Source organism: Chelmon rostratus, chromosome 10, assembly GCF_017976325.1.
Source record: "Chelmon rostratus isolate fCheRos1 chromosome 10, fCheRos1.pri, whole genome shotgun sequence".
In the NCBI taxonomy this organism is placed as follows: domain Eukaryota; kingdom Metazoa; phylum Chordata; class Actinopteri; order Chaetodontiformes; family Chaetodontidae; genus Chelmon; species Chelmon rostratus.
Window position 1 is genome coordinate 20,704,889 of NC_055667.1, and position 25,603 is coordinate 20,730,491.

Genomic DNA, 25,603 nt, shown 5'->3' on the forward strand with positions numbered 1-25,603 from the left:
AGGCTACATTAGCCACTGCTAGCATAAGACACCTGAATCTCCTGCCGAACTGCACTGTGGGTAACGTATGCGCCAGCTTTTCTCAAAGAAGAATGCATGGGGGGGAAGGCATTAACTGAACATACTAAAACTATACAGTATATAGTAATGCTAAAACATCATAGTATACTGTTTTACCAATGTACAAAAATGAGCATACTTTACCATTGGTTGATGCCACACTACGAGGTTATAGAAGGGCAATGCTTCACTATTCTTTTAACTTAAAGGGGACATGTTTCAGCTGATATTTCATCATGACTTCAGAATAAAGTCTATTCACTTCAAATGTTTTGACAAATCAGAGAACAGTGTGTTAGAATATCATTTTTTTTTCTTACATATTTATTGACAATCCATGATGATAACAATGACTTGTGAGTGTGTGATGGTGGCTGAGGGTCGGTCAAGAGATGAGCTCTGTGAAGAGCGACTGATTGGCAAAGTCTGTGGGCTTCGCTTGAGGCCGCGGCTGTAACGGACTGCCACTGAGGCCAAAATGGGGAACGCCGGCGCTCAGGAAGTAGAAAGGTACATGGGTAATTCTTCCACTGGACCAACACTGGGAACAGAGAGAGAAATGTTACTGTGGAGGTGGTAGAGGGCAGAGGGAGCAGCCAGTGTGGTTATTCATTTATCAGGGTTTCTGCTGCGTTCAACAAGATAAATCTGACACCACACAGAATACAAGTTATACCCGATTTACATATTGTTCCAGCGAAAGCATGAAAGTATGACGGAAAACCAGAAGGGACGATATGGCTCAGAATGATTTATCATTGTTTCACATTTATTTTAGTACTTCTAAGCAGTTGATGATATATAATTGCTAATTATATATTAATGTAATCCGGACCTGGATATGTGGTGGAAAATGGATGGATGGATTAACCAGTTGAAAATGATTAATTCACCGAAGTTAATTTAAGCAAAAATCAACACTTCTCCATTATGAGATGACGAGCTTCCTAGCTCCTGTTGTTAGCTACCGTTTGCAACAGGTCTGATGGCTGACTGAAACGCCATAATAAGGAATAAACAGCCTCTCATGCACTTAATAAAATGTCAAAACAATCTCACTTTTAGTTTATTAATGTATAACATTATCCACCAGCCCGCAATGGAATACAAAAACATTTTAGAACTAACATTATTGTCTACGACAGGCAAGAGAAAATATTACGAAAGAAATTTAAGTCTTTTTAATTCCCTCTAAGGCATTGTTGTGGAAAATTAATTCAATATGTTTTGAGACCTTTCAAGACCCACAGATCCTGTTTATGCCTAAAACCACCACATTATTTCCTAAAACACAATATGAGAGAAAAGAGGAGACATTTGTAGGGTAAGACTGACCACAGTCAGCAGAGCCCCGTGTTGGAAATTTGGGTGGAACTGCATCAGTCTTGGCTCTGCGTCAGGCTCCCCTTGGACAAAACCACTAAACAGAGAAACACAGGAAATATTCAGCACATGCAGATGACATATGCAGTAGTACTACAGTGGGAAAGGAAATACTTTTGACCTCGACTAAAGCTACAGAAACATGAAATGTAACCACACATGAAAGTACAAACCATGGCAGAAGCTCAAAAATGGGGTTGGTTCTCGTCTTAAACACGGCTATGATTGCAGGCCTGTCGGCTGCCTGCGGATCTCCTGAGAGAACAGATAAGACGGAGATGAGTTATTAAAACTTACACTAAAAATAACACCAATTTAATACTGACTGAGTTCATCGGGGTGAATAGAAGAAAAGTGAGAAAGACCTTTGAGAAGCACTGCAAGCCTCTCTCCTGTTGGGTCCCAGGCTAAAGACTGGATCTCTCCACCAACACTGGCAGATAAATGAGACAGTGGTGAGTGACACTGAGTGGCTGTAGATGCAGATAGGAAGTCAAGCAGCACTGAATACTGCCTGCCTGCTGATTTCTGCTCATCAAATGCTCTTTTATATTTTTTTCATTTTTTTACTTACAAACGGTCTTGCTGTTTTTCTCTGGGTTTTTTTTAGAAGCCCTGCCTATCGCCGGCTTTTGCTGTAGTTAAGTTAATTAGTGATTTCATTTAAAGCTCTTACATGATGTCTCCATCTGGTGTGTTAAAGGTTGTCTCTGATAGGTCGGCCACCACTGCTGCTGCCTGTGGCCCCTTTGATGTGATTGTAGGTACGCCTGCTGAATGACGACACCATACAAGACAACTTCGTTTACAAAATGCTGCTTAACTCTTTAATGCATCAAGTTACAACCCAATTCCCAAAAAGCTTGGACGACGTGTAAAATTAAAATACAAACAGAATGCGTTCATTTACGAACGAATGGTGTTTACCGACAACAGTTTAACAAAGTGTTCCTGAGTCCATGTAGTAACATCCTAGTTGAACGTTAAATATATTGTCTTTGTACTATTTCCAATTGAGTACATGCCAAAAAGGACTAGCAAGCTCTCACATTCTATTTCATTCATGTTGTCCCAACTTCTTTGCAATCAGGGTTGTTTCTGCTTACGTTTACACAAGTTATTATGAACAAGGCTGAATATTATGTAGATAAAAACTGCTTATTCTGTATAAAGACTGAGACAGATAACCTGGTGCATCAGTGAAGGTCAGAGCGTAGATGACCATTTCTCCCTGTACGGTGAAGAGAAGTCGACTCCCATCTGGACTCCAACTGCCAGACTAACCAAAACAAACAAATTCATGATAATTTAAGAAAAACATAATGTTGAAAATGTTTTGTTACCTAATTGCACAATAAGTTTGAAACTTGGTTTCACCTGGCAGCGTCCTTTCACGCATGGCCAACGCTCACAGGTCCACATCCTGGTCTCCCAAACCCTGAAGACAGAAGCTTAACTTATCCATGTGTGAAAACGCCACATCCTGTCCACTTATTATCTCTTAACACCTGCTAAACTCCAGACTATGCCACTAATCCCTTACATGTTCATAAATATTCATGAAAGGTGAGCGGGCCTCGATTATTAACACAGCAAGTGGCCACTGACTCGGCTCCACACACACTAATCATGAAAGAGAAAATTTCACACACATTCACTGGCAGCTTTACATATCTTTCACTTGAAATGTGCTACTGCAGCTCGAAAAGGACGGCAGATTAGAAAATTTAGCAAAACTTTCCATCTCTGAAGGAGTTTGTCTAACCTGAAAAGAGCAGATGGTGTGGAAGCCAGGACATGGCTGCCATCAGGGGACCAGGACAGGAAGCTGACCCCACCTCCTCCAACACGCTGAAGTGGCACACAGCTTTCTGAAGCTACGTCCCAAACCTGAAAGATACATTGATGCCAAAGGTACAGCAGCCCACAGAAGCTCAGTAAATAAATTCTCTTTGGTAAATTTCCTTTCACAAGATGCACTGGACTTAACGATGAAGCGGCTGCCTTGTACCATCATTGCAGTGTCCATAGGTGAGGCCGACACGAGGAGAGATCCACTTGGGGACCAGGCGATGGAAGTGACGGGGGAGTGACCGGGATGAGACAAAACTTGAGCACAGCCAGATGAAGGCCTGGATGGGTGTAGAGGAAGAAGAGCAGAGCACAAGAAGAGTTTCAGGATTTCTGCTGTATTCACAAAGTTCAATTTAAGACCTTTTTACTGCATAAAATCTAACAACTTCACAGAAAAGCAGCAGAGACAATAAGGCCAATTACTTATCAAGTACATAAATTTACTGGAATTCAAATCAGACCAGCCTTCTGTTACTGATGTCATTTGTTGTGCCACCTTCTTCCGCTCTGGTTTAATGGCACCTGAGTGGAGAATAAGGTCCACCAACTGTTTATCTTAAGGCGCTTAACTGTGAATATTCACATAACAGTAGTGGATCGAAATGCACATAACTTCACATTGCCTTTTGCTGATTTTCTGTAAATCTGGTTAAAATTTGTGCTACAAGTGGATGGAAACCTGGCTGATGTTGGGAATATAGCAACAAATAGAGAATGAGGTGTGTTTCCATCAGCTAGTTGAGGCAAATAAACTACTAACTAACTGTCAGAAAAAAAAAACAAGGGAAAAAAGAGCTCAGCTGTCTATACCTTACTGCTGGTGGACAGGTTCTTTTGTTACAGCTCATATGAGACCATATTTAGCTTGAATGTGTATTAAACTATTAGATATATGCTATAATAGTGCCATACAATGAACAGAAAAAGACAAATCATTAATCGCAGTCATCAAGTAAAATTTCACAATGGTGACAGCCCTACCAGTCACACACTTAATGAGTTAACTTGCTCTGGACCCAGATGTAGTGTAGAAATAGTGAGTGTTTGCTACAGGTCTGATGGGGCTGACTACAACTGCAAAAAAAAAAAAAAAAAAAAAAAAAAAAATCCACTGTCGCACCAGCCTTATTTGTAGTTTACAGAAGTATGACGTCTCAACACAGCCAGAAAATAAGAAGAAATATGGGAGACCTTTGTAAATTAAGATTAAGATACAGTATAATACAGTACAACTTTTTTAGGGGACTGAATTTAATGATTTAAGACTTTTCAAGACCTGCACATACACTTGAGTTTCTGTACCTGGTTGACAGCGAGCAGGGGTCCACATGCCAGACCAGTAAACAGTTTTGACATGCAACAGCGAGGGCTGACGCACACAGCGGCTTCCACTGCACAGCTGCAACACTCCTCTGCAGACGGTGCTTCAGTGTGGGGGTTGTGGCGCTGAGATACAGAGAACAAGGCGAGACTGAACAGTGACAACAATGCAACAGAATGACTGAGGGGTCAGAGAACAAGGCTGCTCTGACATGTAGGCGAGTTTGCAACCCGTCCTGGAGACAAACAGCTTTGTGTGACTGAGCTCAGAGGTTCACTGTTGCATCAAAGTATGTCTACAGACAAAACAATGACATGTTAGCATGAGAAGTGAACAGATGAATAAACGTTTATATACAGTGTACTACAAGTCTGCTGTTCTGGACTCTTTCTGCAGTGTTGGTGTGTCATGTTGCTGTTGCTATAGTACACTGTGAAGCTTTGATCAGCGATCGTCTTTTTAATGATGGATATGCAGAGTGACTTCTGTGAGCTGTCCTACTGGCAGCCGTGCACCCTCTTCAGAGCTTCGTTACGGTACCTTTTGGGGTTGTAGATCTTAATGGAGTCGTCCAGTAGGGCTACAGCAAATTTATCTGTATGAGGATGCCAGGCAAAGGCTCGCACCACACAGTCAGACCTGGATAAGCAAGAGGGATTAGAGCAGAGAAAGGTCCCTGATTATTTAAAGTGAGCAATTTTAAGACAAAAACAATAATTGTAATTTTTTCACTTCATTTTTGTTTAAAATACAGTTTCCAGGCATTGTTTAAAATAAAGTAATCAAAGATTTAGTCTATAAAACACCAGAAAACAGTGAAAATGTCCATCACAAAGTCATTAAATGTCTTGTTTTATCCAACCAACAGTTCAAAACCTAAAGATACTCATTTTACTTTAATGTAGGACAATAAAGAACAAAAGATACATTTCTGTTGATTGACAAAGGTTAATCAACTAACTGTTGTTCTACAATTACATTACAATTAAAAGCCCTTCATCAATATGTCAGCTCAGTTTTTTCATGATAAATAATATCTTCATTCACTTGAGAGCAAAAATAAACAAAGTTGGCACCTACCAGTTCAGCACCTGTGAAAACTCAGCAATCATGTCCTCGCTGCTCAACTACAGAACAAATGACAAACAGGTAATCCACATTGTAATGCATCACAACAAACATCTGGTAATTAAGTGTATTGTTCTCAACATATTTAAGCACCAAGTACAACTTACAGTGAGATGAGGAAACAGGGAGCTGTGAAAGGAAGAGATCTTTCGAAGCAACGCCAGCGTACAACCAGAACTCACTGACAGCCATTTAGGCACTACAAGAGCACAAGACTTTAATGTACACACACATCAGTGGATATATAGGATCAGGTCATTTTGTGGTAAAGCCAAATGGAAGATTTTGGTGGTTCACGTACCCTCTGTGTGTGACTTGGTAATTTCATTGAGTAGCCCTGTGAAACCACCATCCCGCCTGAAATGGACAGAGGTAGTTTCAAAGTATTGTTTGTTCACCAGAAAGGACAGACTAATTTAGTCTTCAACTGGAAAATGTCAAACATAGTAGATTTCTTGGTCACAATTCTTAAAAGTTTAAGGAATCCTTATCGAAACTATTGATTTCAGCCTCAAAAAAATCTGTGTTGGTCAGGCTATAATAACATGATGACATTGTTATCATAGACAATATGTCCAAATGGTATCATAGCCAGTTTATACAACTAGCTAAAACTAATTTAACACAAGAGTGCTGTAATAAATCCTCCCTTCACAAAGGTTACAATGATCACATTTTGTTGAAACAGTTTTAAAGAGGCACTGATTCAACTTTATGATCATTTTGGAGGCTGCAGTTTGTGGTACTCTTGAGCTGCACTGCATTATACAGACAGGTGTTTCTAGTATAACACCCAACTCATTTATATCACTAAGGGTAGACTAAATAATAGAAAAATCTCTCTGCCTCTATCACACTGCTGTATAACGCCATACAACACACTACACCTTTCAAAATGATCAGTGAGTTGCATGAACACGTCTATAAAGCACTTTCAGGAAAAACTGAACATTGTAACCTTCATGAAGGTTGGATTTATTTCATGACCCTTGCATTAGTTAGTTGGGTGTACTTAATAAACTGACAAGAAAATGTATATCATGTGTCATTGTATGATGTAATTCCCAGACCTAGTCTGCGTGTGTGTGTGTTACCTACCATGCTGCTGCACTCCTCATCCACAGTGTTTCAGAGTGGTCCAGGAAGGCTGCCTTGCTGCTGCTCTCTGTGCGACTGTGGAGCTTCAGAGACTCTCTGGGGAAATACAAACTCAGAGGACTGGACTCCTGTGGAAAACACGACCATATAATTAACCTTTACCAGGTACCGCATAGACACATAAACAGTTATATTTAACTACAATATACCACATGATTGTCTTCTGGTTCACGGTCATGCTGTGATTTTGGACCCCCGTCCGGATCAAAAAAACGTGTAATTCACAACTGAACCCACTGGGCCGATGATCATTACTATGTCGTTTAGTCAGACATTATTGTTGATTTCATAATCGGCTTCTATAGTAACCACAGCAGCTTTGAATCAGACCTGTTTCAGTTGGTCTTCGGTGGTGGTTCCAGACAGCAGCTCGTTGTTGGCCTCGCACAGAGTGGTCTGTCCGGAGGGCAGCGGAGGAGGAAACAACGCCAGAGAGCACATCTTCAAAACAGTGAAAGCCCGAAACTGGACCCTGAAAACACACCATGGGTCAGTCAGGTAAGTTAAACACAGCAGTAGTGGACGTTATGTTTACACCTCAACAGCTGACTGTAATGTTACTCACGAAAACAGCGGACAACCAGCTGGCTAGCTAACAAACACAGTTAAACTTAGCTAGCTGGCTCTAGCTAACCAACTGTTACTTTGACGTCGGCCTGGTTTTGGCAACAGCAACAGTTGCTCTTCGTTTCATTGAAAATGGAAATGGCCTTATAATGTGTCCTGTGCAGTGTAGCCAGTTATCGCTCAATGTATTTCAAAACAACAATATAAAACTGGACGTTACTTTACTGTCGGCACTGTCGGTTCCTTACTTTGAGCCAATCCCGCCGTGTGCGCTACGGCAAGCCAGAGGGACAAACAAGACGGAATTCAGTTTTGAGAATAAAGCGGACAGAGCCGAGGTGCTGCCCTCTTCAGGACGCAGCGCGACATTGCATCCACACTGAGCTAAATAAGTACCAACTGTTTGTTGTTAGTGTTCAATGCATGAATCATTTTATTCAACTTCTACAAATCGAGTAATTTTCACATGGATTTGCAATGCAGTGTACTTCTCCAAATATATGCCGTTTGTTATAATGTGTTATCACGTGACACATAAGATGCTGCCTTTCCCTCCTCACCAAGGAGAGCAAAGCGCATGGTCAGTTGCACACCAGCATCCTTGAAGCCGGCGGGGATCAGTGTGTCTTGCTCAAGGACACATCAGCACCAGCAGATGCGGATGCTGGGTGACACAGGGTCCAGGACTGGCCTAGTTGAAGCCCGGCTCAAACATAGAAATCAGTGAATGAAATACGCCCGTAACGACTCATTTTTGGGAATGGAGACGATGGATGTGACGATGGAAAACTGATAGCAAATTCCGTGTGCTTGCAGAGGGTGGCGGTAGCGCCCCCTTGCGGCGCAACTCGCATTTCCGTGACGTCAATTCAGCACTGGGAAGGAGACAGCTCCCTCCCCCAAAAAACCCAGCGCGCCTCACGTTGCATGGGTCCCCGGTTATTGATAACACAATTTGCCCGCTGGGATCCATCCCAGTAACGTGAAACTCGTGGATATAAGGACTGGAAATACAACAGGCAGCCCGGGCCGGAGAAAAACAACGATTTGCTCGTTATCACCGAGAAAATAGAAAGCCGAGCCCACCCCTTCACTTGACAACGCGACATCAACCAGGCAGAAAGGTATGGGAATGTCACACTATCCTGTTAAATGCTGATTGAATAAGAAATCAGGTATCACAGGACGGTTAGGCATGATGCCGTTGCTTGGTGCGGTAGCGTTCATGCCGCTCACACTGCACCAATGAACTGATGCTGCCAAGAAACGAATCATCGTCGATGAATGCTGGAAAAATCATATGTGTGCAGCCAGAAAGCCTACAGTATGAAATATTTGTGTTGATGCCAACGTTGAGTAAATGTACAGACGCTGCGGCAGTTTCACTTGGCATGGACCATAGTAGGCATCGGGCTTGCAATTCATGCACGTCGGCTGTGATGCTGCTGAGTGTCATCATCACATCCTCGGTTATTTAAAGATTGATCTTCCTGCGTTTGTGTGCGTGTGCGCGCTGCTCCTTCGCACAGGCCCGCTGCTTGTTTATTGCCCGTTTTTTCACGCTCTCGTTTCGCTCGGTCGCCGTGGCTCTTGTCATGCAGTGGTGCAGTACAAGAAATGGAGCTGGAGTAGGATATGTGAATTGGATACATGTGCTCCCTCTCTCTCACTATCCCCCTCTCTCTCCCCTCGTCGCTCTCTCACACACACATGCAGGCACGCACGCACGCACGGGCGTACGTTCACATCCACATTGAGGTGATTATGCAATTCGTCATATTCTTCAGATTCATGCAATGCTCTTTCCTTGATGCATGACGGACGACGTATGGGAGCTGCTGAGTGGCTTCGGTCTGATCTTGTCAGACACTGATGCGCCTCAGAGGGACAGTTAAAGAACAGGTGACAACTAAGGATGTGGACTGTACAACCTCTCCTGGTCGATTCATTCATAAAGCCCATCTCCACTCTGGGTGATGGCTCCACTGGGCAGGCTGGCTCTCCCATTCACAGACACACAGATGAGGCTTTGCTGCATGATTCAGACAGAATTCGGTAGTGGAAATGGACTGACTGAGTGGTTAAATTGGGGGACTGGCTGGATGCCCAACTCACAGCACGACTCCACTGTTTTGGTGTTTTGCATCGCATGAGTAAAAGAAAAGTTAGTGAAAACTCGAGGATCAAACAGTGGAGGTGAAGGCAGCAGTCGTTTCAGCACTGGACAGCTCCTCACTGCAGATGGAGCTGTCCATGTCACCCATGCAGCTGTCCAGTGCTGAAATTAAACCACACTTGTTATCTTGAAAAGCAGCAAGCATACTGTTTGCCTGTTAACACGAGGATGAAATATGGCTACACTAACAAACATCAATCATTCTTGTTATCATAAATCTTCTTCTTCAGGCTTACTCCTCATCTTTCCATCCTCCATCCACCCTAACCTGCTGTGTTGGGGAAACCCCTGATGAGTGGGACCTGTATCCATGAGCCCCGCGCCCCTTCCCCCTCCCTATCAGGCTTCAGCACCCCCATCTCAGAGCCCCCCTATCGAAGACTCGATGGAGACACCCCTGCCTGCACCCCCGAAACGGACCTGACCCCCACACAGTGTGTCCTCCGTAACGTGCTGTCCATCGACACGGGCGGGCAGGTGGCGCCGGGCGGCAGCAGCCCCACTCCCAGTGATGGACCCTCAGCCCACTTTGACAACAGCGTGCTAAAACTACATGAACATGAGGCCTGCCAGTGTGGCGGCGGGGCCGAGGCCGGCCACAGTCCAGAGGCTGGCGCTGTTCGGAGCCAGTCGGACAACATTCGGCTACAATCAGGAAGTGGAGGTTTTTTGGAGGGACTGTTTGGCTGCCTAAAACCAGTCTGGACCATGATTGGAAAGGCCTACTCCACTGAACACAAACACAGCCATGAAGGTATGTGAAGAAACAGTAAAGGCTCCACTTCAACATGCCATTCATTCAGTACATGAAACTAATGTGGTGCCTTCGTAACCATGGAGATGCACCATAGAAAATGAATATCTCAGCCCCTGGATGAAGTTTGAACTCTACAGTAGTGGATTAACTATTCAGATCCTTTATTAAAGTATGAAAACAATCGAAAATTACTATATTACAAGTAAATGTCCTGCATTTAAAGTCTGACCTCGGTCAATGTACATTAGAAAAGTAACATCAGTATTATTAGCAAAATCAAAAGTAAAAGTACTCGTTCTGTGGAGAAACTGCACCTGTGACAGACATATCATTTGTTATTGTATATTATGAGATTGTTAGTAATGCATCAATGCATAAGTAGCTAGTAGTTCATCTACTTCAGATACTTAAGATACTATTTAAAGTACTTAATCTACTTCAGGTAGTTTAGTGTTTCCAAACTGAAGGGTCCAAAGGGCCACAAGATAAATCTGAGGGGTTGTGAGATGATTACTGGGGTGAAAATAATCTGCTGTACACATTTTCATTTTTTGGACTTTTCTCAGATCATTTCATGTTTGTTTTGTTAAATATTGGATAATTTGCCGTCCTTAAAAAGTAAAGTTATTTGAATTAAACCATCTGAGAAGTTTAGAGGGGAAATAAATGGTGGAGCTGCTAAAAACATCTGCAGCATGACAAGGGGCCACAACCACACACTGCCTGTCTGTCAGGGATCACAAGGCAAAAGTTTGGGGACCACCAGTTTAATCTTTAACAAAAACACTGTATTTTATAAGATTATCATGTTTTTTATGTAAAATCTTAATCTGAAAACTAACCAGTATCTACAGCTGTCAGCTGTCAGTGGAGTAAAAGCTACAATATTTCCCACTGAAATGGAGTAGAAGTGTAAAATAGCATAAAACTACAAGTACTGCGTATATTACTTAAGTACATGACTTAAGTACACTGACTTTGTTGTTTTCCAGCATTAGAACCCGATCATTTTCATTGCTCTGTGTCTGCCACCATGTCCTGCTGGCAGCATGACTGTGTTTAGGGGTCCGTCAGTGAGGTTTCACAGCTGGCCAGTGGCAGCATCATGTGCATCAGCCTGTGCTGCAGCAGCACCCCAGAGATCTCGACACTTCAGTGGACCTCATGAAGAATTGATCTGCCTGTCTCCTTTATTCTGCCCAGCTCGTCTCTCTTTAGTGACCATGCTCTCACAGTCGTTTAAGTAGAGTCAGTGTGACAGATGACAGACAGATTAGACTTTGAGTGGATTGTTGTTTTTCCCTCGATTTCTCCCTTATCTCTGGATAGAACTGTAGTGGTCTGCTGGATAAGTTGTCAATATGCCGTTTGTTTGAACATGACCAGCGCTTTGTATGATGTAATTGTGTCCTGTCGGCCCATTCTAAAGTGTAGCATTGAGCTAGCATTTGCTCAGTGATCCCCCTGACTCCTCCCTGCCTAAACTGGCAAGAGCACATATTGACATTTGGAGGCCTTGCAATGTGTGATGGACATAATAACTTAAGTATTTGCTCAAAGGGTGCTATCGAAAAGTCCTGTTGCAATGCATGTGTTAATTCTGTGGAAAAACTTCATGATTTCACATTTACACATTTACGTTTGTTTTTGTCGAATTGTTGGTCTGCATTTAGAGTCCTGGGAGGTTCCTTTTGAGGAAATCTCTGACCTGCAGTGGGTGGGCAGCGGGGCACAGGGGGCCGTCTTCCTGGGCAAGTTCCACGGAGAAGACGTGGCTGTAAAGAAAGTGCGGGACATCAAAGAGACTGAGATCAAACACCTCCGCAAACTCAAGCACCCCAACATCATCACTTTCAAGTGAGGGAACTCCTGATATCCTACAGGGTCGCGTTTCATTTAATTGCATAAATCACACTTTGATATCTTTCCCTTTTTGTTCACCTGTGCTGTTTTCTCTGCCTGCTGTGCTCCCATCCAGGGGCGTGTGCACCCAGGCTCCTTGTTACTGTATCTTGATGGAATACTGTGCTCAAGGCCAACTGTACGAGGTGCTGAGGGCGGGCCGTAAAATCACCCCGTCCCTCCTGGTTGACTGGTCCATGGGCATTGCAGGTGGCATGAACTACCTCCACCTCCACAAAATCATCCATCGAGACCTCAAATCCCCCAAGTGAGTCGACACACTCAACACAGCTAGCTTGATGAGAAATTCAGCCAATACAAGACCTGAAATGTTGTGACTGAAATAAAATATTGCTTCCACGTAAAATTGTGTGGAATCTCCCCTTTGCAGCATGCTGATTACACATGATGATCTGGTAAAGATCTCGGACTTTGGCACCTCAAAGGAGCTCAGTGACAAGAGCACCAAGATGTCGTTTGCTGGCACGGTAGCTTGGATGGCTCCTGAAGTAATTCGCAATGAGCCAGTGTCAGAAAAGGTGGACATCTGGTAAGTCTGACAAACATCCACATACGTTATAAATGCATCAGCACATGTTCTTTTCTGTAGCATAAGAGCAGATATTGTATCAACATTCATTCCTCTGAGGGATTTAAAAGTCGACTTCCTGATATTTTGTGTGTGCGCTAACTGCTCTGACTGAACTCTTGTTGCTATGTAATTTTTTCTCTGGTCTCGTTGTTTAAAGAGATTTTGACCTCGGTGAGACTTCTTGAATAAATCAGGCTTGGCTTAATTTTAAGGTCTTTTGGAGTGGTGCTGTGGGAGATGCTGACCGGAGAGATTCCTTATAAAGACGTGGACTCGTCTGCCATCATCTGGGGTGTGGGTAACAACAGCCTTCAGCTGCCCGTACCCGAGAGCTGTCCTGATGGCTTCAAGATCCTCCTCAGACAGTGCTGGTGAGTAATGCCTGGAAATGGACAGTTAGAGTGAGGACGGAGAGGCAGAGCAGTAGACGGGTTGAGGGTAGATGCACGGGGAGGCGTTAGTCTGTGGTTTAAGGACTTTATTGATTTTACGGTGAATTGTAAATGTACACAGCTGTCTTTCCCATCTTGGATGTGCAGGAACTGTAAGCCCAGGAATAGGCCCTCTTTCCGTCAGATCCTTCTTCATCTGGATATAGCATCAGCTGATGTACTGTCCACTCCACAAGAGACGTACTTCAAGTCTCAGGTACGGTTGCTTCTCCGAGTCTGCATGTGGAAGATCTGTAGCTGCACCCAAAGACATAAATCATACATTTAAATGTACACAAACAGACACAGAGATTCGTGCTTGTGCGGTAATCAGTTAACTGCCATACAAACAAGAACTGGGGTTAAGGTCAGCTCTGGCTGAACAGAGCTGGCTAACAGAAATGTGCTCTCATCAGGCTGAATGGCGAGAAGAGGTGAAACAGCACTTTGAGAAGATTAAATCTGAGGGTACTTGTCTCCACCGGCTCGATGAGGAGCTGATCAACAGACGCAGAGAGGAGCTCAGGTCTGTTTTTTTTTTTACTTTCACACAATACCAGATTAATGCAACGAGTAGACGATGGTACTTTAGCTATGTTAGCTTACATATAAGAGGCCACTCTGTCCCATTTCTCGATGTCATTCCTTTGTCCGCCCCGTGGATGAAATAAGTGCCTCCAGTGCATGTCTATTGTGGAGGATTTGGACTCTCTCATGCGGATGCACAATGACATCAGCAGCCTCTTTTCTTCTCAGGCATGCTTTGGACATTCGCGAGCACTATGAGAGGAAACTGGAGAGGGCTAACAACCTTTATATGGAGCTCAGCGCTGTCATGCTGCAGCTGGAGCTCAAAGAGAAAGAGTTGCAGAGGTACAAATAAATCCATGAGCACGGGATATATGTTTGTTAAAGCCTAATGTTCTTTATGAATTAAAAAGGCACATACAGTCGCTTTTACACTTTGGTGTCATTTGGTACTTTTTCCCAGGAGAGAGCAGTCTCTGGATAAGAAGTATCCAGGTTTGTTTAAGCACCACAGCTCCAGACAGAGCAGCTCCTCCAACTCCATGGACAAACTCATCAAGAAGAGAAATGTCCCACAGAAACTGCCCTCAGGAAAGAGGTATGAGATCTCATTTCAGTCGTCATTTCATAAAAGATTGATACTGAAGTGGATAAATGAATATTCATTAGGCTTGTGGATTGTAGTTGTTGACTAATCCTCCTACTCCTTCAGGCCAGACATCCTCAAGTCTGAGGTAATCATTCCCAAAATGGATTCCTCTGTGATGCAAGTCACTATCCCAGCCTGCCCCAACAGAAGCTCCACTTCTCCCAACCGGTCTCGGAGGGTAAAGACCCGCCATCGCAAGCCCGGTAAGGGCAGCAGTGGCGACCTGGCTGGACTCAAGGCGAATCAGTCGTCCCCTAATAGGGACACAACTGCCCAGGCTAACAGTTCCACCACTAACACCTCCAAGCAGCTCCTGGAGCCGTCGGCAGCCCTGCGGGGCCTCAGCCACGAGCAGCAGCAGAGGCAGCTATCCTCCTCCAGCCCTGACCTTATCTGCACCACGCTCGAGGCAGAGGGCCAGGGAAAAGGGGAGCCCTCTGTAAGCGGGCTGGAGAGAGGGGGCAGCCTCAGTGCCTCTGCGGGGTTAGGGGGATCGGAGGTGGGGGCAGCTGGTCTAGATGATCTCACAGAAACTCCCCCGCGCAGCGACACGCCGAGCGAGGATGCTGCATCGTTCCCGTTCTCAAGCAGTCCAGATTCACCATGTGGAAGGGGGGCAGCAGCAGGGCGGGGGTCTCTGGGATCTCCACGTCTGCCTCTCGACGGAGAGGATAAAGAGGATGGAGCTGGTGCTGTCAGGTTGCCTCGGGGGGCATCAGGGGGAATTGGGAGTCAGCACCTCACTCCTTCAGCCATTCTGTACAGGGCAGCTATCACACGCAAACAGGTACAGTGTCAGACATCTGACCACACTCCTCAGCACTCCTCTGCTAATACTTTGAACATTTTCACTGGTGCAGTTTTCCTGTTTCTGACTACAGAGGCGTGGAGTGTCATCAGAAGAGGAGGAGGGTGAAGTTGACAGTGAGGTTGAGTTACCACGGAGACGGTGAGTAACTTGCTGTCCTTCGTCACTGGAAAATTCCCTCAAGCCATCTTCCCTCTGTGACAGGTTGCTGATTTATTTAGAGAGCATAAAATGACTTTTAATTTGAACATCTTCTTTTTAACCTCCCCAGGCGTCCGACGAGCATCACCAAGTGCCAGTCGGTGTCCACCTTCAGCTCAGAGAACCTGTCGGTGTCGGACGGCGAGGAGGGCCACACCACCGACCACTCTCACAGCGGCACCCCCGACGTGGTCAGCACTAACACTGACGACAGGCTGGACGACCGCAGCGACGACCTCCTCTCTCAGGGGTCGGAGATCCCAGCGGACAACACTGATCCCGCGCAGGCTTCTGATGGCCTGTCGGAGAGAGACGGAGCTCTGGGCCAGACCAAAGCCCAGCTGGACGCCGGGCAGAATCCAAATGAGGTAAAGCAGCTCCACAGAGAGCCGCATGTGTCAGTTTGTTTGTGTCATCTTCTTAGACTGATGTAAAAGTACTTACTCCAAAAAACAGAGATAGAAAATAAAAAATAATATATATAAATAAATAACTACATTTACTCAAAAGCTGTACATTTTACAGTACTCAATATATCCATTTTATGTTACTTTATCCACTACATTTCAGAGAAAAATACTTTACTTTTTCCTCCATCACATTGATCTGACAAATATTGTTAGTTCAGATTAAGAGAGGCCTTTGACCCCTTACAAAAACAGTGTTTGGTTGGGACTGCATTTTAAATGTCTATGAGTTCTCAGATGGTTTCATTTAAATAACAGAGCACCAAATTTAAAAAAAATTGTTAAAAAACACATTTGTGTAGCAGAACTTTGTCTTTCTCAAAACACTAATTATCACACGACCCCCCACATTTATCTTGTGACCTTTATGAGGGGCTTGACCCCTCAGTTGAAAACCAGTGGACAAAACAACACGACTGTATCTAAAGTACATGAACTAGTTACACCTCCACCAGCTACAACATTAAAATGCTGCTTACACATTGTTACATCAGTATAAAAAATCATTATGTCATATATACACAAATAAAATATCAGTCCCAAGAAGCTTTTTTACTGCAGAACAAGTACTTCTACTTTTGATACAAGTACATTTTGCTAATAATACTGAGTGGGACTTTAAATAAATGAAATTCACTTGTAATAGAATGTTTTGATATTACTGTATTGGTACCTTTACTTAATTAAAGTGCCTGATTACTTGTTCTACCACTGCAGAGAAACACTTCACATGTACTCTGTTGTAGGTCACGTATGACGTTGTTTTCCTCTGTCTCTATAGAGTCGGGCCCTGTGTGATGACTCTGACTGCGACAGCGCTGAGCTGGATCAGTCAGGTAGTGGAGAACCCAGCCGTCCTCCCAGTGCTGGAGCATGGGTGTCGCCGTCTCAGCCCTATCAGGGGTCTCCCCAGGCGCCCCATACGGGACCTCCATAGGTCACTGGACACTAGCAAAGACCTCCAGCTACCCTACAGTGAACAACCATCACAGGCGTACACCAATCTGTCAGCGCAGTACATTACTGTTGTCATGAGGGATCACACCTACTTCACCACTCAGACTATGACAAGTTGACTTATGGTGTCTTTTAAGTTTGTTGGCTGGCAAACCGACATCAGATGACATAGGACATTTGTCATAACCTGACATCAGATATTTTGGCAGCTTGTGACATCAGATATATGTCATTTAAGTTCAGTAGAGGGTTTTTTAGGCAAAATAGTTACCAAGGTAACCTTAGCCATTGCTCCAGTTCAGCAAAAACCCTCCCACAGACGCACACGCACGCACAAGATACCACACTTGTTGTCCTTTAAACACTCTAATCCTCACTCTGGGAGCATCCTCCATGATACTCCACACACTAATGCATCAAATACTAATGAATAATAATGTAAATATCCATTACATACCACATGAGAAATATCTAACTTTATTTTATTTGTAAGATAAAAATGTAAGACTAAACGGTATGCAGCCCTGTGAACAAATGCATGACTACATGTTTATAATTTATGGTTTGAATGTGTCAGTTTTATATTTTGTGAAAGTTTACACTTTTTTAATCCTGAAAGTATTACTTTAGTTATTTTGTTTTTTGTTACTAAATGTAAGCACTCAAGAAAAAAAAAAAGTCTAAATGGAATGAAAATCTCACCAAGACGTCGATCATGATGCATAATTAGGATTCTCAGTAGGTAATATATTATTTTTTTAACCCTACTACTACTGAGTTTCAAATACACACGTTTGAGGTTTTTTATTAAGCTTATCAAATATGTGATAGGATTGGAGACCTTTGGGTTCACCCAAAATGCCCTCCTGCTCTGCCAGTATCTGAGACTGATTGTCTTTTATTTGTAGGACGTGGGTTTGAAAGGTGTGCATGTGTTCATAGAAATTACCTCTGGCATGCACTAGCAATGTTAACCAAGGTAATATCTCAGCAGCAAACACTGACTGGTGCGGGGCTTTCATGAAATATTTAGCATTGCACTCCTATAACATTGTCAGACTCACGATAGGAATAATTAAAAATGTCAATGCATCAGAACCTGAGATACCATCTTTCTTCAACTTGCTCCTCCTACTCATCAAATCCTGCCACCTACATTACCCAGAATGCAACTGAACTGACAACCGTTGTGTTGTGCTTCCTCGATTGATCGACTGCTTGTTAGCAAATGGTGAAAATCTTTGACGTTTCCAAAAGCCCATGACGTCCAAAAATGTCCTGTTTTGTCCACAACTCAGAGATATTCGGTTTACTGTCATAGAGGAGTGAAGATACCAGAAAATATTCACTTAAAAAGCTGGAATCTTGAGAATTTTTACTTTTTTTCCTTAAAAAATTTACCTGCGAGACTCAAATTACGTCACTTGAGGCAGTTTAATCGTTTAAAACTGCGAGACTTAATAAAACTTTTTCCACGTATGAAGTAGTGACCTATAAAATCGATGTTAATGTTTAAACTCAGTAGCATACCCCTCAAAGTGTTGAACCAAATGGACTCGTGTAGTTCACAATGTTGATAGGCTTCATTAAAAACCTCAACTGTTCCTTTCACCCTTTAAGATAACTGCAGGAGTAGCCCGATAAGGATTAGAGCACTTCTCTGTGGTGGTTACTAGTAGAACAGTAAGTATCCTTTGGGTTTGAATAGAAATGTTTTGTTTTTATACAGCATTGCACATTGTACCTGTAACATAGGAATTATATCGAAAGCAAAATATTATGAGCAACAATAAATAATGTATTGGTTAAAGAAAAGTGTGATGGTTGTTTAAAAAGACGGAATATTTCACAACTAGTTTTCTGCGTCCCCCCCACACACAGACAGGACCATGGTTAATAAATTTGAGCTTGATAACAGGCTAATCAAGTTGTCTTGTCAGCTGACTTAGTGAAAAAACATTCAAAAAAAAAAATGACAAGTGACAGTTGAAGCATTTCACATCTTTTTTTTTATTTCTGCATTTCATTTCTTCAACAATTTAATTGCACCCAGATCTACAATAGTTTGAAAACGTGCACAAAAACGTGAGTTTCTTCATCCTGCAAAGAATAATAAAAAATAAAATCTGACCCAGGCAAAAAAAGATAGCAGGAAACTAGTGTTAATTCTATAATTCTCCTTCTAGTTAATCATAATTTAATACCTCAGCATAATATACTTATAAAGACCAATATGTCTTGTAGTTTTGCCCCTTGCAGCATTCCCCAGCCCTGCAGTTAAAAAAAATATTTTCTCTATGTAAAACAAACATTTCAATGTTATTATCATCATCATCGTCATTACTATGGTCTTAGTAATTTCAGAGAAAAGAAAATATTTTCCTCTCATTCAGGCCCATTCCTGGTGACCAAGGCCCACCCACCCTTATCAGAATCCAATACACAACAATGCTCAAAAGTCCTGATCGAGAAATAAAACGGATGGAAACACAGGAATGACACAAAACAATTACTCAGCAAATTAGAGGTGAGACATAATGTAGCTTAAAATTCTCCTTATGAACCCGCACTCAACAAGGGATAAATTACCTTCTGACTAAAAGGTTATTCCTGCATACATCTTCAACTTGAGATCATTTACACCCACTAAAACCCGTTAAACCCACAATGCCTCATTCAGGAAGTACAGCTTCAAAAAGATGGCAAATATCAATGAATTCTACTCTTACAAGGAGCTGTGTATTAAATAAAAATAAATAGATATTTAAAAAGGAAGGGAAAGAACAGTCCATCTATAATGTTATTGTGTGCCTTTTTTTCTTCATTTTTACATTTTCTAAGAAAAATCTGACATAAGAAAAACATTTATGCCTTTTCAGATTTTTCTAAAACTTTTTACCTATATCAAGATCATACAGATATACAGTAAAATAAGAGGAAAAAATACAACAGAACGAAGTCTTGAAAAACTATATGCAAAGGGAATTTAAAAACATAATAAATAAATAAAATACCAATATCATGATGATGGTGTAATTACAACTGAGTAGGTTCATAACCAAAGCAGAGGAGAAAACAGTGAGTCTATAGTACTTGGTTTTTGCATTAAGTTCAATAAGGGACCTCTTGGTAAAAAGTCGGGGGAGGGGTTACATTAGGTGCTGATGAAGATCCTCCATGTCAGTTGGCTGCGAGTCCAGTAGCTTCAGAAGACAGCCTGAGGAGCACGACAAAAAACAGGAAAACTTCAACATTAATATTAGGGCTGCAAAGTATATTCACAACTAATCCTTTCAATGTTCAGATCGCTTCTTCCATCCAATCGACAGTCCAAAACCCAAAGACTCTTAATTTAATATCATAAATGACCAAGAATTTCTTGTAACTAAGTTTCATTAGCTCAGTGACTTGATGTCTGCAGCACATGATTTTCCTGCAGAATATCCTGGACTATTACGAACTACCTTCTGCAATTTGGCAATAACAAAAGATGGTTGCCAAAAGATTGAAGTACGAGAAGTGAGGAGCATGGCAAACATTATATTCATCCTTAAATTTTCTGTAAAAACTGACCTGGCCAATATTGATAATAACAAATACATTTGTTGCACTTTAATCAGTTGGTCAATTGCACTTTTTTTTGTGTAGCACCTATCATGCAGGTTAGTGCCATTCACAAGCTGAGAAGGCTGCACAAATGCAAACAGCAAAACATTCTGAGACTAATGCACATGAGAAATAAAAAAATGGAACAGATCCAAGACAGCAAAAAAGGAGTAAACACATTTTGAAATTTCTACAATACAGTCAAATAAATTACTAAATAAACAACTAATGGACATAAAACATTCTAATCAAAAGCCAGGCACAAGATGACGGTTTTAAGTTTACTTAAACGTTACCTGCTTATCCAAATTAGGACTTTACATTGGTGCATGATTTGCACCACCAGTAAAGATTCTTCTGTCTTTAACCCCCCAGTAAGTGACCAGTAGAAACTGCCCTGAGTAGCTGTAGTCCAATGCTTTGGTAAATATTGACCAATTTCATTTCCCAGTCTTTAGTCTAACTATTAAGCATGAGGCACATGACAAACTCTTGCTTTCAAGTCTCTGACATGACTACTTTCTGCCAAAATTGATACATAACAAACTCCAGAATATCAGTTGAAAGCAGCTCATTATCCTGTTATTGACATGTGAATGTTGAACACTTCCAAATGCTTTCTAACATTGGCAAACTACTCACCAGTGAATTTTACTGTTTCGGATGTAAACAGTCAGACATAAAACACTGCTGTCTTCCTGTTAACTAGCTTCTCTGTGATGGATGTGTTGCATTAACGTAAGGCCACTTACCGGGCATTGATCAGGTACTCAGCCAGGCTGATACTGGCATGGGAGCCAGTGATGGTGACCTGTCTGTCAGTTGAGCCCTCCACAGGATTGGCAATCTTGATCTGAGCCCCTGACATCTGACGAATCTCATTGATCTTTGCGCCCTGACGGCCAATAATGCAGCCAATGAGCTGAGGAAGAAGAGGGACATGACAACACATCAACACCCGGAAAGATACAAATGGTTTCTCAATTTACTGTGTTTATCACAATCATGGTAATAAGCAAAAATGAGATAAATGTGACTTACATCATTTGGAATGGTCAGCTCATGAGAGCCAGTTTGTGCGGAGGCATCCATCCCAGCTGAAGAAATGAAAAGAAACCCAATGAATGTGTTGTCTAGATGGATTATTACAAATCTACGACAATCGCATCCCCTCTTTCAATCCATCCACCTACCCTGGAAGCCCTGGTTGCTATGTGCAATGGGGAAGGGGCTCTGCTGCATGGCCAGCTGGTGAAGTTTGGTGAGCTGTTGAAACATTGGAGGAACGGACGTGGAAAGCAAACGAATTATGAGTGAGAAAAAATCTTGCATACATTTTAAAGCTGAAATTTTGTTTATTATTTTCCTTTTGTAAGTGGTTTTTGTGAGAATGAGAGGAAATTATGAAATGGAAATGGAACTTGTGGCTTATTTAAAAGGGTAAAAAAATACATAATTGGTAACTCTAAATAAACAGAATCACTAAAATTATTAAATGGATGTGTATCAGGCAGTGGTGGTTGGAAAAATAAGAGTCAGAGGGATGAAATAAGGAGGTGGCATGGCTTCCCAGGACCGAAGTTGCAAATATATTGGATCACTTACAGAGGGCCCTTCACTTACATCAGGCTGTGGAATGGCGTGCTGCCCTTGGACAGCGTATGCCTGCAAGGAGAGAACAGCACTTAGGAGGGTGTGGTAGTGTCACACACAGTGTACTCCAATATCCATCAGTCCTCTATCCTTGGTTCCACAACAACAAAGCCAGGCATTCTACAGACAGCCTCTGTATAATTAAAATGATTTCAACTGGAATTGTTTAAGTACAGAGTGGGAGTATTTTCCCCCAAAACTGGACACTGTCAGGCCAAATAGTAGCAGTGACAAATCTAGAAAAACAAACAAATGTTTTGGTGTTTACCTGACCACCTGCAAAGATGACAGGAGAGCCTGAGGGTTTGGGTCTGTATGGGATGGTCACTCCCTTTGGTGGAGACTACGAAAACAGAAATACCCACTGTTGACTACTGATGTAACATAAACAGTAACACAGAAAATAATAAAACATCAAGAGCATCAGTAGCAGCCATCACAAATTCCCAAAATAGTAAATCAGCATTACAATAAACAGAACATGTACCTCAAGCATGACGACACAGATCTGCTTGACACACTCAATAATGGACTGCGGGGTCCCTGCAACGGTGATGGCACGCTCTGTTGAGTTGGGCAACATGTCCCCTGCTACTTGTACCTGAGCTCCTGCTGACTGCAAAAACACACCCACAATCAAAAAGAGTTAGAGCACATAAATAAGACACAGGTTTAAGCTTTACAAAAAGAAAGAAACATGACAAACCTCTCTGATCTCCTTGATCTTGCAGCCACCTTTGCCAATGAGCGAGCCACACTGGCTGGCAGGCACAACAAGGCGCATGGTGACCGGTGGTTTGCTGGTGGCTGTACTGTTAGTCATTGAGGTGCTAATGTCCTGAAGGAAAGACGACACAAGAGGAACATTTGTGTCACAAAAAATGTCAATATTATCACTACAATATGTCTAGTTTCAGATGTATTGTAGTAAGCAAATCTAACCTCCTCCAGTTTCTCAATGATCATGGAGAAGGCTTTAAAAATGGAGGTGGTGGGCCCTGCGAGGGTTATGATCCTCTCCGGACAGTTCCCCTCTGAGATGTTGATGCGAGCGCCACTCTGCACACAGAGGAACAAAACAGGAAGTACCAAATAAGTTGCAGCGTTATCATGTGATGCATGAGTCAAAGTCACTGAAATTATGAACGTGTCTTCTTGTGTCCTCACATATTCAAAACAAACAAACAAACAAACAAACATCTTACCTCCTCTCTCATCTTCTTAACTGACTCTCCTTTCTGTAAGGAAAGCACAAATACACATTTAACACACCATAACACACCACGGGGGCCAGATGTAGAAGGCATCATTCTAGCAGTATAAACAACTCACCTTGCCAATGATACTTCCAACCTCCTACAGAAGAGAGCAAAACTACATGTTAAAGCAATAAATGCATCATTGATGGCAGAGGAAACGCAGTTGTTTTCATTTTACTCTGACAACAGCAGAGATTCAAATGAGGAGAGACCTTTAGAGTGGGTCTCACATTTTAAACTTGTGACCAAACATTTCATGCAGCCAAGCTCACCTTCCCATGCATGAGTAGCCTGATGGTTAAGGTGACATTAAGTCCTCCTTCGACCAGACTTGAGTCCATTGCTGCAGCTGAATCCACTAAACTGGCCAACAAAGTAGGTCTTTGGTCACTGGCTGAATGTCTGCAATAGAATAGAGAATGCGACCATCAGGGACAAATGTAGTTACTGGAAACTATGAGGACATCTCAGTAAAACGCCTTGTTTACTATAAAGCTGCTGCAAAGTGCAGCTCAATGAAGTGATGCAGGCAGTTAACATCTTGTAGACTTGAGCTTCTACTGTACTTTAATAGCGCTAGCTTGCTACGCCGAAACAATGAGACGTTTCAGTCCAGTAATTCACGTTAGACTGGCCTTGAGTCCACTCATTCACGTTAGCACAATGACCCACTGTCTTCCTGTGGCAATGACTATTTTCTGGCATTCAACAGCTGTGGCGTGATAGCTTGTCGCTATTTCTAAACGGCCTAAATGCAACCGGCCAAAATGCCCCCTTCACATTATAGCAACTTTACATCAAGTGCGCATCGCCAGTAACAACAAGAAGCTCACAGGATAACGTTACCATCGCAAATCCAATTTTGGAGACAGCATCACAGCTTCTCACGCGAGCAAGATTTGAAGGCTAAATTAGCATGGTAACACTGGTACCGTCACGTTAACTTCCTTCATTCATACATACATGAATAACTTGCCGGATAGGATATTATCCCACCCAGTCTGTTAAATACACTTTAAAACAACTGGCTAGTTACTAACGCGGCCACTAAGTTAAATACAGTTCGGTAATTTTCCGTCCAGGTCGCTAGCGTTAGCATCGTCTAATCCGGGAAATAGTCTGATCCCGCGGCCTACGGAGCGCACTGAGGCACGCACAGTTATCCCCGTCCTTCACTCTGAAAGCAAAGCAAAGAGGAAAGAAACATAGCCATATTTCTGGAAGTCTTACCCGAACCGTCCCTTGAAGTGTATCCAGGGGGTGGGTAGGGTGGCAAGGGTAGAAGGGGAGAGGTTCGGGAGGGAGTTTTAAAAGGATCCGGGGAAGAGGGAAGAGACACCGTTATTCGATCGGACTCCACTCTTCTGCTTGGCACAAAAGACAAAATGAATTCAACTTTGACCTCTCAGCCGCCCCGCCCCTCCAACCGGGTCAACCCCGCCCACCCGGAGCCCCGCCGGCCGATGACGAAACGTCAGACATTTGGGCCATTCAGGCTCACTGTGTTTACATTCATTTAATTTACACAGACACCAGATCGATGTGCTTTATGGGCTGTTAGTGTTGGGTGGAAGTGAATATTTCCTACAAACTAAACAAAATCTAAATGTAACCCTGCTGTTATCGTTTTATTGCTGAGCATAAACAGTATGGCATCTAAATTAATGATGTAAACAACTAGCTAAGCTACAAAGACTCAATATTTTATTTCATTATTTCATTGTTACTTTTACTATTTTCAATATTTTTCTTGGCCCAGCAGAGGAATGTAAGTACATTTACTTAAGAACTGTACTTCACTTAAGTACTTTCATTGTACGCTGAGATGTATACTTCTACTCCATCTCAGTGGGAAATATTGTACTTTTTAGTTCACTGCGATTGTCAGTGTTGGTTATTAATTACAAATTAAATTCTCGTTTGTCATACCCATTCTGTCCAATGAAAACTATGTATCTCCAAAATTTGGTGATTTTTAATTTTAGAGTGACTCATGATCTTAGAGAATATTATGCACTACAAACTACCCAAAAGTAGCATAAAAATAGTTAAAATTAGCTCAACAACTAACCAACATCTACAGCAGTATAATGTAACCAACACACATGAATGCAGCAGTATATTAATCCTAAAACACCATAAATAA

The 25,603-nt window shown here is 42.5% G+C and overlaps 3 protein-coding genes across 8 annotated transcripts; 1 reads left to right on the forward strand and 2 right to left on the reverse strand.

Moving 5' to 3' along the window:
* Nucleotides 1–380: 380 nt before the first annotated feature.
* aaas (achalasia, adrenocortical insufficiency, alacrimia) lies at nt 381–7,741 on the reverse strand. Of its 5 annotated transcripts, none has more exons than XM_041946216.1 (17): nt 7,720–7,741; nt 7,235–7,376; nt 6,845–6,972; nt 6,048–6,103; nt 5,854–5,945; nt 5,699–5,745; nt 5,159–5,257; nt 4,600–4,743; nt 3,455–3,575; nt 3,209–3,333; nt 2,821–2,881; nt 2,632–2,722; nt 2,120–2,216; nt 1,809–1,876; nt 1,617–1,698; nt 1,396–1,480; nt 381–601 (listed from the first exon to the last, which is right to left on the reverse strand). In XM_041946216.1, exons 2-17 carry the CDS (start codon nt 7,343–7,345, stop codon nt 446–448), a joined length of 1,563 nt encoding a protein of 520 aa, XP_041802150.1. In that variant the 5' UTR covers nt 7,346–7,376; nt 7,720–7,741; the 3' UTR covers nt 381–445. The 5 variants fall into 5 exon arrangements, with proteins under 5 accessions (XP_041802150.1, XP_041802149.1, XP_041802151.1 ...); XM_041946215.1 differs by having other exon boundaries at nt 7,692–7,730; XM_041946217.1 differs by lacking the exon at nt 7,720–7,741 and adding an exon at nt 7,697–7,715.
* Nucleotides 7,742–9,938: 2,197 nt separating this feature from the next.
* map3k12 (mitogen-activated protein kinase kinase kinase 12) lies at nt 9,939–16,919 on the forward strand. The gene is made up of 13 exons (XM_041946483.1): nt 9,939–10,400; nt 12,065–12,261; nt 12,383–12,574; nt 12,698–12,856; nt 13,111–13,269; nt 13,438–13,546; nt 13,746–13,855; nt 14,086–14,202; nt 14,321–14,455; nt 14,570–15,293; nt 15,388–15,455; nt 15,586–15,883; nt 16,764–16,919. Exons 1-13 carry the CDS (start codon nt 9,939–9,941, stop codon nt 16,917–16,919), a joined length of 2,886 nt encoding a protein of 961 aa, XP_041802417.1.
* Nucleotides 16,920–18,930: 2,011 nt separating this feature from the next.
* LOC121612317 (poly(rC)-binding protein 2-like) lies at nt 18,931–24,821 on the reverse strand. 2 transcript variants are annotated; one of them, XM_041945127.1, is made up of 13 exons: nt 24,688–24,821; nt 23,730–23,859; nt 23,531–23,554; nt 23,404–23,436; nt 23,141–23,257; nt 22,905–23,036; nt 22,686–22,814; nt 22,467–22,541; nt 22,169–22,210; nt 21,739–21,811; nt 21,587–21,642; nt 21,298–21,467; nt 18,931–20,156 (listed from the first exon to the last, which is right to left on the reverse strand). In XM_041945127.1, the coding sequence occupies exons 2-13, from the start codon at nt 23,796–23,798 to the stop codon at nt 20,120–20,122; spliced, it is 957 nt and encodes a 318-aa protein (XP_041801061.1). In that variant the 5' UTR covers nt 23,799–23,859; nt 24,688–24,821; the 3' UTR covers nt 18,931–20,119. The 2 variants fall into 2 exon arrangements, with proteins under 2 accessions (XP_041801061.1, XP_041801060.1); XM_041945126.1 differs by having other exon boundaries at nt 22,151–22,210.
* Between the last annotated feature and the right edge of the window lie 782 nt (nt 24,822–25,603).

Coding starts and splice junctions, on each gene's coding strand:
- LOC121612317 (XM_041945126.1), bottom strand. CDS start 23,798: ATGGACTCAAGTCTGGTCGAAGGAGGACTTAATGTCACCTTAACCATC. Junction 21,468..21,586: donor AGCTGACCATTCCAAATGAT/GTAAGTCACATT, acceptor CTTCTTCCTCAG/CTCATTGGCTGCATTATTGG. Junction 20,157..21,297: donor GAGTACCTGATCAATGCCCG/GTAAGTGGCCTT, acceptor CGTGCTCCTCAG/GCTGTCTTCTGAAGCTACTG.
- map3k12 (XM_041946483.1), top strand. CDS start 9,939: ATGAGTGGGACCTGTATCCATGAGCCCCGCGCCCCTTCCCCCTCCCTA. Junction 13,270..13,437: donor ATCCTCCTCAGACAGTGCTG/GTGAGTAATGCC, acceptor TTGGATGTGCAG/GAACTGTAAGCCCAGGAATA. Junction 13,547..13,745: donor AGACGTACTTCAAGTCTCAG/GTACGGTTGCTT, acceptor TGCTCTCATCAG/GCTGAATGGCGAGAAGAGGT.
- aaas (XM_041946216.1), bottom strand. CDS start 7,345: ATGTGCTCTCTGGCGTTGTTTCCTCCTCCGCTGCCCTCCGGACAGACC. Junction 5,946..6,047: donor TACCAAGTCACACACAGAGG/GTACGTGAACCA, acceptor GTGCTCTTGTAG/TGCCTAAATGGCTGTCAGTG. Junction 4,744..5,158: donor AAGATCTACAACCCCAAAAG/GTACCGTAACGA, acceptor TCTGTATCTCAG/CGCCACAACCCCCACACTGA.